General features: G+C 35.5%; 2 protein-coding genes across 11 annotated transcripts in view; one reads left to right on the forward strand and one right to left on the reverse strand.

Moving 5' to 3' along the window:
• The window catches only part of LOC127873666 (succinyl-CoA:3-ketoacid coenzyme A transferase 1, mitochondrial-like), a 29,184-nt gene extending 19,144 nt beyond the window's left edge, over nucleotides 1-10,040 (reverse strand). For both annotated transcript variants that reach the window (XM_052417578.1, XM_052417579.1), the window contains exons 1-4: nucleotides 9,902-10,040; nucleotides 8,429-8,537; nucleotides 7,029-7,162; nucleotides 5,365-5,457 (exon numbers count right to left, since the gene is read on the reverse strand). In XM_052417578.1, the coding sequence (XP_052273538.1) occupies nucleotides 5,365-5,457; nucleotides 7,029-7,162; nucleotides 8,429-8,537; nucleotides 9,902-9,982 (417 nt within the window). In that variant the 5' untranslated portion in view covers nucleotides 9,983-10,040. The remainder of the gene's footprint in view (nucleotides 1-5,364; nucleotides 5,458-7,028; nucleotides 7,163-8,428; nucleotides 8,538-9,901) is intronic.
• Nucleotides 10,041-10,123: 83 nt separating this feature from the next.
• Nucleotides 10,124-15,323, forward strand: part of LOC127873667 (coiled-coil and C2 domain-containing protein 2A-like) — a 99,254-nt gene continuing 94,054 nt past the window's right edge. For all 9 annotated transcript variants that reach the window (XM_052417582.1, XM_052417588.1, XM_052417580.1 and 6 more), the window contains exon 1: nucleotides 10,124-10,330. In XM_052417582.1, the coding sequence (XP_052273542.1) occupies nucleotides 10,323-10,330 (8 nt within the window). In that variant the 5' untranslated portion in view covers nucleotides 10,124-10,322. The remainder of the gene's footprint in view (nucleotides 10,331-15,323) is intronic.

Here is a 15,323-nt window from a genome sequence, read left to right on the forward strand (position 1 = left end):
CTTTTAAAGCTTATTACTTCCCTTGGATTGTATTTTTTTACTTTTGACCTTGAAGGATGACCTTGGCCTTTCACAACTCAAAATGTGCAGCTTCATGAGATACACATGCATACCAAATATCAAGTTGCTATCTTCAATATTCAAAACGTTATGACCAAACTTAAACGAAGGTTAAAGTTTTAGGAAAGAAAAATACAATATTTGACCTTTGACCTTGAAGGATGACCTTGACCTTGACTTTTCACCACTTAAAATGTGCAGCTCCATGAGATACACATGCATGCCAAATATGAAGTTGCTATCTTCAATATTGCAAAAGTTCTCAAACTTTAACCAAGGTTAAAGTTTTGGTGCATAATGACAGACAGACAGGCCAAAAACAATATACCCCCGATCATTCGATCCGGGAGCATAAAAAGGGGCATAATTCTGCTAAATTGAGGGTAAGAGTCAATGACCTCAAACAATCACCCATACCACATGTGCAAAGTTTCTTTTGAATACCTGCACTAGAAAAGGTCATATGCAGATGAAAAATTGTTTCTATAATTGTTAAAAAATATTCATTGTGTAAAATGTTAGTACAATAAACAATGGTAGATAGCTCTTGAAATACATTGACAAGGGTGATCAGATCAATAATAGTACACTTTTGCGAGGGCTTTTATTTTTTCAGTAAATACACACGACAAATAATCACAAGTCTGAAGGTTCTGTTGTAAATGAACTATAACTAAAGGTTTCCAGTAAATAAATTATGCATGCAAGGATACAGGATGCCTATGGAAATTTATCTCTGTGTTCACAGAGTGTTTTTTCTCCTATTTGGAAATGGTGCTCTTTGGATTGGGAAAAAAAGCAAAATCCTTTAACCCTTTGCATGCTGGGAAATTTGTCTTCTGCTAAAATGTTGTCTGCTGAATTTCTAAAATTAGCATTTTCTTCGATTTTTTTCAAAGAATACTATCAGAATAGCAAACAGTTTGGATCCAGATGAGACGCCACGTTCTGTGGCGTCTCATCTGGATCCAAACTGTTTGCAAAGGCCTTTAAAATTCGGTTCCCGCACTGAAAGGGTTAATAAAATTGGAAAGTGTTGTTGTTGTTAATGCTAACTTATACTATAAAATTGAGAATACAAGTGGTTGCAATGATACATTTATAAAGGTTCAACTCTTAAATCTGATTAAGGAGATCAACTAAATGTTATGCTGTGATACATATAATTTTTGTATGTGTTTTTTGGGAGAAAATTTCAAACGGGAATTTTTGGCATTGGGAAAAACATATATTGCTCAGTTCCCTCGTATCCAGCATGTCTGGGTTTCGATCAGTTTGTTTACATTAAGAACAAGGCTCTCGTGATGACATAACACGCATGCACTCCATGTATTTTGTTTAACTTACAATACTTTGCTTGAAAACAAATACAAACACAGCCAAAATGCAGAAAAACTGGTATAATTGCATTGTAAAATCTTATTTCAACTAAAATAATCCAAATTTATTGATATTCCATACATTTTATTGATCCTCTTTATCAAATTTGTTAAAAAATTGGAAAGTGAAGCAGACAACTGCACAACACAAAACTTCCATTTATTAAAAAAAATACTTCCTGATGATTCTCAGAAATTGTTGCATGAAAAATTATAGCATAAGAACTGTGATCGAGTCAGGTCCTGATTGGACTTTTATTTAAGGAAATCTTTTAATAGCAACAAATATTTTGAAATTTATTAGAACAAATGTCAAAAAATTGTGCAATTGAGCATTTTGATATGTCCATGTTGCTAAAAAGAAAAATGACCAATAGATCAAAATATCTTTAAATTGTAAATAGAAGTTATAACAAAGTTTAATTACTTTTAGTTTTTTTCAGTGAATCAAATTTTTAAGTTAACATGGCCTAATGCCTATTGTAATCCAGTACTTTCCCTTTCAAGTGTTACTTAAGGATAGGAGGTTACCGAATGTAGGACATTTGCCCCTTCGGATTTGCCCCTTCACTCAATTTCTCAAGGTGGACGTTTGCCCCTTCGGACATTTGCCCCTCTATTGCATTAATAATAAACATTGTTTTTTATCATTATCTTTATTTACTAATTTTCAAACATGCATGCACATAATAAACACAGGAGAGTTTGTTGCTTGCAGCATTCCCAACAAATCGTACTCTTAGAGGGGTGCTTCTTTGCATACAAGTGACCCTCATAGCAGAGTTTTTGAGAGCTGGTGCTGAGAATAACTTCCATGATGAAAATATGAGATAAGAGGATAGTACATTTCTGCATTTTTTTATATCATTTGTATCAGTTAATAAACTAATGCCACTTGTATAAATGTGAAAATAACTGTGAAAACTTCTTGCCAATAAATATAAATAATGATAATAAGAATACTTAAACTATTTAATGTAACATTTTTTTACCAATAAAGAGGTGGTCTGCAATTATTCAATTAAATTAAGGTATTGATCTATAGCAATGCAGATAATAAGGATTGTTAAACTAACTATTTTTTACCATTAAAGAGGTGGTCTACAATTATTTAATTCATGAAGGTATTGATCTAGAGCATCAAAGATAATGCATTTAAATGCAAATATATTTAAAAAAAGAACATTAATAAAATACAATAATGGAATTATCTTTTATGAAATATTTATTACAAAAATAAATATTTCTAAAATTATTCAATGACACAAATAACAAAATAAATGACTCAGTTGAGTTCTCTTTAAATTAAATTCATTTGAAGGAACACTTATCAATCAAGGAGAATGACATGTATAACATGTAAGCATATCATGAATGAACTCTCGTCAAACCATCATTGAATTCACAACCATAGGCACTACAGAAATATAGTCCGAAGGGGCAAATGTCCACCTTGAGGATTTGAGTGAAGGGGCAAATGTCCACCTTGAGAAATGGAGTGAAGGGGCAAATGTCCACCTTGAGAATTTGTGTGAAGGGGCAGATGTCCACCTTGAGAATTTGAGTGAAGGGGCAGATGTCCACCTTGAGAATCTGAGTGAAGGGGCAAATGTCCACCTTGAGAATTTGAGTGAAGGGGCAAATGTCCACCTTGAGAATTTGTGTGAAGGGGCAGATGTCCACCTTGAGAATCTGAGTGAAGGGGCAGATGTCCACCTTGAGAATCTGAGTGAAGGGGCAAATGTCCACCTTGAGAATCTGAGTGAAGGGGCAAATGTCCACCTTGAGAATTTGAGTGAAGGGGCAGATGTCCACCTTGAGAATCTGAGTGAAGGGGCAAATGTCCACCTTGAGAATTTGAGTGAAGGGGCAGATGTCCACCTTGAGAATTTGTGTGAAGGGGCAGATGTCCACCTTGAGAATCTGAGTGAAGGGGCAGATGTCCACCTTGAGGATTTGAGTGAAGGGGCAGATGTCCACCTTGAGAATTTGAGTGAAGGGGCAGATGTCCACCTTGAGAATTTGAGTGAAGGGGCAGATGTCCACCTTGAGAATTTGAGTGAAGGGGCAAATGTCCACCTTGAGAATTTGTGTGAAGGGGCAGATGTCCACCTTGAGAATCTGAGTGAAGGGGCAGATGTCCACCTTGAGGATTTGAGTGAAGAGGCAAATGTCCACCTTGAGAATTTGAGTGAAGGGGCAGATGTCCACCTTGAGAATTTGAGTGAAGGGGCAAATGTCCACCTTGAGAATTTGTGTGAAGGGGCAAATGTCCACCTTGAGAATCTGAGTGAAGGGGCAGATGTCCACCTTGAGAATTTGAGTGAAGGGGCAGATGTCCACCTTGAGGATTTGAGTGAAGGGGCAAATGTCCACCTTAAGAATTTGTGTGAAGGGGCAAATGTCCACCTTGAGAATCTGAGTGAAGGGGCAGATGTCCACCTTGAGAATCTGAGTGAAGGGGCAGATGTCCACCTTGTGAATCTGAGTGAAGGGGCAAATGTCCACCTTGAGGATTTGAGTGAAGGGGCAAATGTCCACCTTAAGAATTTGTGTGAAGGGGCAGATGTCCACCTTGAGAATCTGAGTGAAGGGGCAAATGTCCACCTTAAGAATTTGTGTGAAGGGGCAAATGTCCACCTTGAGAATCTGAGTGAAGGGGCAGATGTCCACCTTGAGGATTTGAGTGAAGGGGCAGATGTCCACCTTAAGAATTTTTGTGAAGGGGCAGATGTCTGTTTAGTCCTGATTTCATGAAGGGGCAGATGTCCGACGGCGCAAATGTCCGTATACTGAGGTTACCACGCACGTAGTGAATGTTATTGTGGGTGTGTATTGAACAAACCGCTTTGCTTGGTTAAACATGCTGTAAATAAACAAAACTGACATGGATTTTATCAGAATTAAATAAATCTCAGAGGGTAAATTGTTTGTAGTTGTATTGTCTGCATCGATTTATAAATTCTTTCACTTGTTTCCTTAACCGCTCAATACACAGCAACTGGAGGATACTTTTTGAGATTGGCAAACCAAAACTTGTCACATAATTTGACAAAAACACAAACTAGTTAAAATGAAAATGCTTCCAGTGTCAGTGAGTCACACAATGACATCTGTGAACCCCTCTAAGTGATTCACAAAATGACATTCGTGAAACCCCTCTCAGTATGTCACACAATGACAGCTGTGAACCCTCTCTCAGTGAGTCACACAATGACAGCTGTGAACCCCCTCTCAGTGAACCACACAATGAGATATGTGAACCATCTCTCAGTGAATCACACAATGAGATCTGTGAACCATCTCTAAGTGAATCACACAATGAGATCTGTGAACCCCCTCTAAGTGATTCACAAAATGACATTTGTGAAACCCCTCTCAGTATGTCACACAATGACAGCTGTGAACCCTCTCTCAGTGAGTCCCACAATGACAGCTGTCAACCTCCCCTCAATAAGTCACACAATGAGATCCGTGAACCATCTCTCAGTGAATCACACAATGAGATCTGTGAACCCCCTCTCTGTGAGTCACACAATGACAGCTGTCAACCTCCCCTCAATGAGTCACACAATGAGATCTGTGAACCCCCTCTCTGTGTGTCACACAATGACAGCTGTCAACCTCCCCTCAATGAGTCACACAATGACAGCTGTGAACCCCCTCTCTGTGAGTCACACAATGACAGCTGTCAACCTCCCCTCAATGAGTCACACAATGACAGCTGTCAACCTCCCCTCAATGAGTCACACAATGACAGCTGTCAACCTCCCCTCAATGAGTCACACAATGACAGCTGTGAACCCCCTCTCTGTGAGTCACACAATGACAGCTGTCAACCTCCCCTCAATGAGTCACACAATGACAGCTGTCAACCTCCCCTCAATGAGTCACACAATGACAGCTGTCAACCCCCTATTCTCACCTGTGGGGTCAGTTCCACCTCCAGTTCCCCACTCAGGTACTGGCGCTCAAACTCTGCATTCTCTCCCACGTACGATGATATCATTCTCTTTATCTGAAATGATCATATAATCATGACCGGGTACATCTGTACACTGTTGTTTTTTCCATTCTTAAGGAGGAGGGATGTAGTTTTGGCGTTGTCCCTTCATCTGTCGGTAAGTCTGTCAGTCCGTCAGTCCATCTTTCACAAATGTTTAAGGGTTATCTCTCAGAAACTATAAAAGATTTCAACATAAAACTTCATGACATAGGTGTATAGATGTAAATGAGGAGAAGGCAAGGTATATCAATTCAAAGAATTTTCTTGCAGTATATATGAATCGTGTTCTGAGAAAACTGGACATAATGCATGTGCGTAAAATGTCGTCCCAGATTAGCCTCAGCGGACTGCACAGTTTTCTCAGAACGCAACTCATATATCTTCATATAATTTGAAACATTCTGACCTTGAAGGATGACCTTGACCTTTCACCACTCAAAACGTGCAGCTCCATGAGATACACATGCATGCCAAATATCAAGTTGCTATCTTAAATATTAAAAAAGTTAGGACCAAACTTTAACAAAGGTTAAAGTTTTAGGAAACAAAAATACAACAATATTTGACCTTTGACCTTGAAGGATGACCTTGACTTTTCACAACTCAAAATGTGCAGCTCCGTGAGATACACATGCATGCCAAATATGAAGTTGCTATCTTCAATAATGCAAAAGTTATCAAACTTTACCCAAGGTTAAAGTTTTGGGACACACACAATGAATGAATGACAGGCAGACAGGCCAAAAACAATATACCCCCGATCTTTCGATCTGGGGGCATAAAAAAATCAGTGCTACATGATGATCCAACAAGATGTTGACAATCATAATACATGTATACCGGGTATTAGGGACGCAGTCTGGAAAAACCGTTGTCCTTGTTATATCATAGTTTACATTACATAATATATATTTCTAAAGTTGTTTAAAAAAAATCTATCTACAAGTGGTTTTTGAAAGTAAAAATAATGTTTTAGGTATCATGAAATGTTACCTATGATAATCGTGGACCCAACTCACAATGTCCACCAGGAATTTAAAGTCTTTTATAAGAAGCTGTCAAAGTGTCATTAAATATATATAAATGAACATCTTTGAATGGAATATTTTCAAAGGAAAGCTTCTTGAAATACTGTTTAAACGTTTCTGAGTTTTGTCAAAGATTTGCTTAAATACTCAGAACAACCTGTATAAACGCTAGAACCTTACCACATGATATTTTTGTGTCAAAACTATTTAAAATCCAGCAACAATTTGATCATGACAAAAAGATTTTCAAAGTTTGCTAGCATTTTAAAAGCTTTTTGTTGTCATGACAACCATATTTTAAAAGATATCACTTTGAATTCATGGACTTAGGTAAAGAACCAACCAAAAACCCAGAAATATTCCTATGCATTGCGGTTAAATATTTATTATACATAATTTTTTTTAAAGTAATTCAACAAATTTAAGTTTTCTTTTCCATGAGCAAAATTATAAAGGTTTATTTATATAAATGTAGAAAATAAACTTTGTTAAATGCATCAATCATTCCCTGTTTGATAGGATAGGTAAAAGGCTGCCGCCATTTATAACAGTTACCTGTTTTTGCTTGAGAAGAAGTCCCAACCCAAAGTCATCGACACCAGCATTGTTGCTGACAATGGTCAGACCCTTAGGCTTGGTCTCCAGCAACGCTCCAATCAGATTCTCTGGTATGCCACACAGTCCAAAACCTTGAACAAAATACCATTGATTAACCTCACTCTGCGAAAATGGTGCTTAATGGCTTAACTGGATTTTTATCTAAAACAGACTTTCTCTCAACCAAAGATTCATTTTTAAAAGCAAAAGTGTTGTCCCTGACTAGCCTGTGCAGACACTTTACACACATTTTTAAACTCTTTGTTTTCCTACAGCAAGGGTCATATATTCACTATTTATGGCCTCTTCCCTTTAAAAAATAATGTAACTGATACTCCAGCACATCAATTAAGTTTTACCCTTTACCACTTAGATACACATTTGAATCATGGATAGTTTCTTAAAAAGTTAAATTTAATTAAAGACCTATCTTACTAAATTCAAGTTTTAAGGACTTCATTTCCAACCCTTAGATACTGATGAGCAGCACACAGCATAAAACCTGAACAGACTGAGAGTTACTCGCAGGCTGTCCTGGTGTAGTGCTGTTTGCACAAAACCATTTTTACTTTGCTTCTAAGTGGGAAAGGATTAAAGACAAATAACTCGGGACTGTGTAGAAAACTGAGGGTAAGAAGTGTCTTGAATTGTTGTGATAACATATGAACCTTGTCCTGGGGAGATGGGGCTAATATGAACCTTGTCCTGGGGAGATGGGGCTAATATGAACCTTGTCCTGGGGAGATGGGGCTAATATGAACCTTGTCCTGGGGAGATGGGGCTAATATGAACCTTGTCCTGGGGAGATGGGGCTAAATGCATGTGTGCAAAGTGTCGTCCTAGATTAGCTTTATGAAGTCTGCACAGGCTTATCAGTGACAACACGTTCTGCCTAAATATTATTTTAATCCTTTTAACAAAAAATACCAGAACATATCTTAGAAGCAGGAAAGTGTATTGGGACAATTCTTTGTGCACATGCATTACATTTTTCTTTAAGGGTCTGCATTAAATCTTTTCTTAATTTCTAGTGTCTAAGATACTTCCTGGGCTTCAGAAAATTTTGTGAATAATTTGATATATTTTATATGTGCTTGACTTCAGGCAAGGAGATTAATTAAGCTGTAATATGGGTAAATTTGGCCCAGATCAGCCTGTGCAGGTCAATCAGGGACAAGAGTTTCTTCCTTGAATAGATTTTCACTATTAACAGACTTCCTTTCAAAGAAAAATACCATAAAAGTGAAAACAGTAATCCCTGATCAGCCTGTGCAAACAACTGGGCTGACATTATGCATAATCATTATTCATATTATGCTCAACTATTGAAAACTAACAACCAATATGCTTTAATATACCTCCCACCAGAAGCTTGCAGTCACTGGGTATGTCCTGTACTGCCTCTAAGGCCGTCTTGTAGTGACTGGCAGCATGAAGTCTGTTCGAAGTGCTGAATTTGCATGATACCTGAAACAACAAGCCAAGAGCATTTTAATGCAAAGATTTGTTATTGAGAGGCAAACTATGGCATAACTAACCATGTTAGAAGGTGGTTAGGCAAGTGCTTAATAAACAAAATCATCAATTTGTAATGATGAAGTCATTAATCGCAATCAATTAAACAATCATTTTATGGAGTATGTAATCTATTGTCACGTCTAATCTTATTAATCTGTTAACCTGCACGAAATTGACCTGTTAAAGTAATGCACTATTCTGTTTGGACCACTGGTATGCAAATATGTGCTACAGGAGACAAAAATATTTCTAAACTGCACTCGTCCTGCAGGACAAGTGCATTAAAATTTTCACTCGTCCTGCAAACACATGCACTTGTCCTTAAAATATGGGTGAAATGAAGATTGCAAAGGGCTGATATGACTAATAAAGTTTCTTGTATCACTGCTAAATTGCTGCTTACTCAGTTGTTCATGCCAGCTGATCACAAAATAAATGTTAAGCAGTGAAATAAATTACTTTATTTATGAGGAACACACAATAAATAATTGAAGACAATTTTGTGTTTGCCGTTTTTCTAATACTCGCGTGCTTTCCGTTTCGGACGTTTGAACATCGCTACCGCCAACTTTAAAGAACGCTCGTATGTCAGACATTTTTCTGACGAAATTCAGACTGGTTTGAAACCGTAGATTCTACTTCGCGTTTAAATAATTCTTTAAAAATCAATACTTACAGTGAATGCATAGGTTGGTTCCCTGTCACCATGGACGCGCAAAGTTTACACCAAAAAGCCAATATTTACTGGGGACACAGTCTCGCATAACAACGCGCACCTGCTGTATGAAATTTACAATTACAATTTCCGGTTCATTCGCGATCTACTTTCGGAATAGATATGATCTAAGAAAATGATTTTATTTAATGAAAACAAGTCTTACTCGCCAGAAAATACATATTTTAACATCAGCTTTTTTCACTCGTCCTGTAGGACGAGAGCTTTAGGGAAATTCACTCGTCCTTTCGAGATTTTACTCGTCAATACGAGCGGACGAGTGGTATTTTTGTCCCCTGTGCTATTAAATACCCTCAAAATTGCATCAGTGGAAAAGACAGTGCGTGCATAAAAAAAAGCGAGAATTTAGAAAAATTGATAAAATTAGAGTCCCCAGTTCTCAAATTCCGTTTGAATGTATTTGAAGTATATTATTATTAACATTTATTGAAAAAGATAAATAATTAAAAATGATAAGCTTAATCTGTAAACAAAAATGACCTAGACTTGAGTCTAGAAAACATGATTTATAAAAACTGAATATTTTTCCATATGCAGAAGTGTCAGTAGTTTTAGTGAAAGCCAAACATTGCATTACCAGATAAGATGTTCCTGCAATGTGACAATTCTGCAGACCTCTTAACGTATGCAGGGAAAACAGCTTCACTAATGTTGACATTGTGTTATTTTGTTTCACGTTGACAAGAACGATAATCACGAGCAGAAACTCTCTAATAAAAACCTTCACCTTCATAGTTACTCAGACGATTGTGTATTTTCCATGAGCAATCTGTGTTGAAATGCAAGCGTCTATCAGAAATAACTCCGCCATTGCTAGCGTCAAGTTGAATCTTGAAACTTTGTAAACAAACTAATATTTCTCAATATATTTTTTATTTAAAAGCCAGGTGTGCATGTTATATTTTCATTAGTATATGACCTAGCGATAAAATTGTTTTATACAACGTCTCTGATTTAAAGTTGTTACAACATTTGCAGTTGCCAAGAACGCTTGAAATATGACGAGGTAAGAAAACTGAAATAGTGTTATTTGTAGAATTTGTGACTACATTTTTGGACGATTATATTTTTGTGCCATCACAGCGTGTGAGACATTTTACTTGTCAGTTGGTACATTCAGAAACATAAACATACATTTGTCAGAAACTTGTGTTTTGAACACCTCTTGAAGTTTGACTACCTTGTGGAATCCCGATCAAACTCTTCTTCTTCTTATACAGCATTCCGTCTAGAAAGAATATTTTGTGCCAGCGCCTATTGGCTAAGGAGTTAAAAAACTGTACAAAGGTACTTGAATGGGTGTCAATTTTAAAATATTTACATTATGATTGTAAGTATTTACAGGTGGATAAGGGGGACAATGGCAGCCACAGGAGATAGTTGCAATAATCCAACTCCCAGCTATAGACCAATTCATTGTTATTGTTTTGATTCCGAATTTTCGCGCATGCGCGATGCGCTGGTAGGCAAAAGCACTGGGTACAGTTACGATAAACATTATGTCGTATAGATAACGGCACGTGTTTAGTCAATATATCGTAAACATTAACAACAACATCATAGCACCTAAATACTATTAAAGATATTGCATTTTTAATGTCAATATTGTTTAATTAATACATGTATTCTTATCTATAAAAAAAATATACTCGTTAGTCATTAGCATCAAGGTAAAGGTGGTCTGAAGACTTAACACCGACAATTTCACAAAACAAAGCTATGCATTAGCCGTTTTATTTCTTGCAGAAGGACATCAAAAATTACAAAAAAACAATAATGCATCCCATTATATAATTATAATTATCAATTATATGAGTATGAAAGTGTGATAAAAAAATATGAGTGAAAGAAAAGGGGTGCATTAAATCTGACATACCGGTACAACAAATCCCTATTAAAAGCGAAGTGCATGACAGTATTTAAAGGTTATAATCATTTTCTTTTAAATTGGATGATTTGTTTTTAAGGTGAATAACACTATAGATGAATCGTAACATACAACTGAAAAACACAACTTCACATGATGCAAATTAACCTGTGAATTCATGTATATTGAAATTTCTTTACTTGTGTATATGAGTGACAAATATCTTACATTTTATAATATATATCTATATTGCTTTTTATTTTTCGTAAATATTATTTACCCCGGTAGTCATACGTAATTTCTTGTTTTCATGATGTCGTTTGTGCATGGCCGTAACATTCAATCTTCAAACGGAATGACGTAGTTTTAATTAATCGGTACCCGCTAAATACGTTTAATGATTATACGTACATTTACCAATTATTAAATACGTTTTGTTATAAATTAACGGTAATCGGGCTAGTATCTTCCCAGCGTACATTTTCTGTTAATATATACTGGACAAATTACTTTATTTTTTTTTTACGATATGTAGCATATCTAATTGAACAGTTGAACTTTGGCGGTATATTACTCAACCCCAAATAACTGCTCAATACTACTAGAAAGAGAAGACATGGTGGTATCATCAATTGTGTTTAATGACCAGACTTTCATATACCACCTGTGGTCAGGGACCTAATGTTTGTATAGGTCCCTGCTGTAGTTTATGACACTTTGCTGTTAGTTAAGTAGGGACAATATCTGATCAAAACGAGATAATCGGCTTGTGCCGAACAAAGGGGGCATTTAAACACCGAAATACAAAGGCTAACACGATTTTAAGATTGATGCAAACAATCAAATCAAACCAATTAAATTAAATTAATTTATTTAATGTGTCAAAGTGTTAGTTTTCCTAGACAGACAGACAAGACTTTTTTTTAGTAATTTCCTTTTTTATTTCCATCGTCAACATAATATATTTTGTATAAAACATATTATGTTTAAAAATACACAAAAGTAGTATATATGTTGTCTTTTTTCCCGATATTAGTTATGGTACATAGCATCTATAAAGACTATGGATGGTGTGAAAAATACGTTTAAAACAGTTTCAATTTCGATACATATTTTATTATATTATATATATGTATATATATATACAAGGGAAAAAGTGTATATATGTTGCTTTAAGGTAGGTGAAACTGTCACAAAGTATATTTACATTTTTTTTAGGGTAGGTGTACCCATTGAGCATAAAAAGCGCACAACGAATATAAAATATGTGTAATTTATTTTGTGTAGTCGCGATTAATTCCTCTTGTTAAATTATAGTATTAAAAGGACACAAGAAAATCTATTTATGGTGTAGTTTTTTTCCTGTTTGCATTTAATAATAAAATATTTTGCCAATAATACTACCAAGTTTATAATGTGTGCATTGATGTAATCAGCTATGGTCAGATTACAGAATGATATAATTGCAAAATTTAGTTCAATGTTTTGGAAGACTTTTTTTAGTTGACTTGCACAATGTACCTCGTCAACATCACAGTCATGTTGTTGATATTGATACGCGCCAGAAAACACATTTTAAAAAACACGAGTATTAATAAATCATATGTATATTGGGGTACATAAGATGAACAATTGGTAAATTACGTTATACGATTTAACAAATTTGATCTGATACTCAAAGATTCCTTAACACATAAACAACGTGTTATTAGTTCAGACCCTGTTCTTTAGTTGCAGCAATTGTACATAGTTAATAAAAGATGGATTATGGACTATCATAGTGGTAAGTTAATATATGCTGTGTGCATGGAATCGATCTATTTATTGTTTGTTTTCATTCTTATTTGTTTGAGTACAGTACAACAACTTTTGGGATGTTTAAATCTTAAATCTAAAAATGATCGTATACATATCAAAATATATTAAATAATGTATTTAATACACATATAGAGCGTGACAATAAATATCATGCTCGATATCTCCCCTTTGATCGTGTCTTTCTTTGGCCTACCAGAGTGGCACGGATAAAAACACGCAGGTGCGCGTGACGTCACGCGTGAATTGGTCTATTGACCCTCCGGGTCTGGGAGTTGCAACTGGTTTCGCAATTTACCATAGCAAAATCCCCGCCCGGATTTCAGGCGGGGATTTATTGGTAAAATTAGCAACATAAACTATTTTCTGGCATGAATTAACACAAATATTTCGTCAATATATCTATAATGAGCAAATTAAGATAACTTACATGATGTGGTGTTCTCGCAGAAGAAAGATTTTAATCAAAGTTTCAAACACGTCAAGCATAAATGTAAATGTCATCTTGTTTGCATATCGAACAGTTTTTATTAACCAAAAGAAAAATTAAAGGAACGCATGCGGTGTGTTTACAACATGTACTAATAAACGGTTTACCTATGCTTTTCTCCGAACATACAATTTATGTTTTTAAGAAAGGTTATTTTCAAATATTAAAGGGGCCTTTTCACAGATTTTGGCATTTTTTAACTTATTCATTAAATGCTTTATATCGATAAATGTAAACATTGGGATCGTAAAAGCTCCAGTAAAAAATCAAGAATAAAATTAAAAAAAGGAAAAGAACATTGCCCGGACCAGGTTTCGAACCAGTGACCCCTGGAGTCCTGCCAGAGTACTGAAGTAAAAACGCTCTAGCCTACTGAGCTATTCCGCCGAGTACATGCACGTGAAGTATTTTATACCTTATATAAGCAATCTTTGTAGTTTCACAAAATTTAACGACAAAAACAGAACTCTCCAAATTATTCAATCGTTTCGCGTTGCAACGCTTTATAATTTTTAGGTTTTAAAATCGTCAAAAGATGCATATAATGGCTATATTAGACCATGGTAAATGTTCAGTATTACTGTTTCCTCACAAATATCATAACTAAAACGAAAATTTGCGAATCTGAAACAAATTTTTTCAATTTTGTCAATTTACCAAAGCGTGAAAAGATCCCTTTAATTATTTGTTTTAAATGGAGAGAAATTTTATATATAATTTGTTCAAATTTTAATTAATACTTATGTTAATTGTATATGAATAGCGCTCAGACAACAGACATTAGAAAGAAACAAAAGGAACGATGACCCTTAGATCTGCCGTAAGGGAATTATAACACAACAGCATCTACAGCAGCAATATTTATTAGCTCTAAAGCATACAATTGCTTTTAGCCATAAACAAAATAGAAAATAACAAAAGTGTAGTGCATGGATTATAAGAATTATGAAAACTAGGAATTGATAGAAGTTACAAAAAGTAATCACTGATAAGTAACATAAGTTGTATGACTTTCAATTGATAATGACTTATTCATCAGATACTTTAATAAGGTAAGACATAAATTAAAAATTCACTTCTTAGTAACATAATACTTATCACTTTGATAGTGATATTGAGTGTAATTCATTGACTTCTGAGATAGACATTATTATACATTATAACAATAAGTAAAACACTGGAGCATGATTTAAGAACAATGATTTATATAAAACAACCCATTCAAAGTGTAACTTGTATTCATACATATATTCGAACACCATATATTCATATGTACAGATACATATAATCAGGGATTTCCCCAGGCGATTTTAGCCCAGCGGACTAAAATGCGTGCGCTTGACATTTTCACAAGAGCTTGCAAGCTTTAATCCGAATGCTGTCTACATTCGGCCAACGTTCAATCAAAACATGCACGCTCTTATCAGCGCTCTTATCAGCCGTGTGTGCATAAGGGGCATAGGTAACACGTATGAACGATTTACGGGTCCTTAATGGGGATCGATTATGGTCGTAATATCATAATAATGGTCGATAATGATCTATTATTAATGGTACATGTGGAGGTAGAGCAATTAAAGATATGCTCAAATTGTTTTTTTGTTTTATTTTAATTAGTTTAAACCTATTTATTTTAGCTCGATTGCATCGAAAGCCGTATGCTTTTATAAACGCTCTCGAATCTGTTTCCTGGGACTAGAACCAGTACGTGGTGTCTTTTGGGGGAGATCGAAGGAACGCTCACAGTGAGGTTTTAACCCGTGACTTCCCGATCGCTAGGTGAACACCATATCCACTACGCCACGGCGATCTTTTAAATATTTTAAT

The sequence above is a fragment of the Dreissena polymorpha genome, chromosome 3, assembly GCF_020536995.1.
Source record: "Dreissena polymorpha isolate Duluth1 chromosome 3, UMN_Dpol_1.0, whole genome shotgun sequence".
In the NCBI taxonomy this organism is placed as follows: domain Eukaryota; kingdom Metazoa; phylum Mollusca; class Bivalvia; order Myida; family Dreissenidae; genus Dreissena; species Dreissena polymorpha.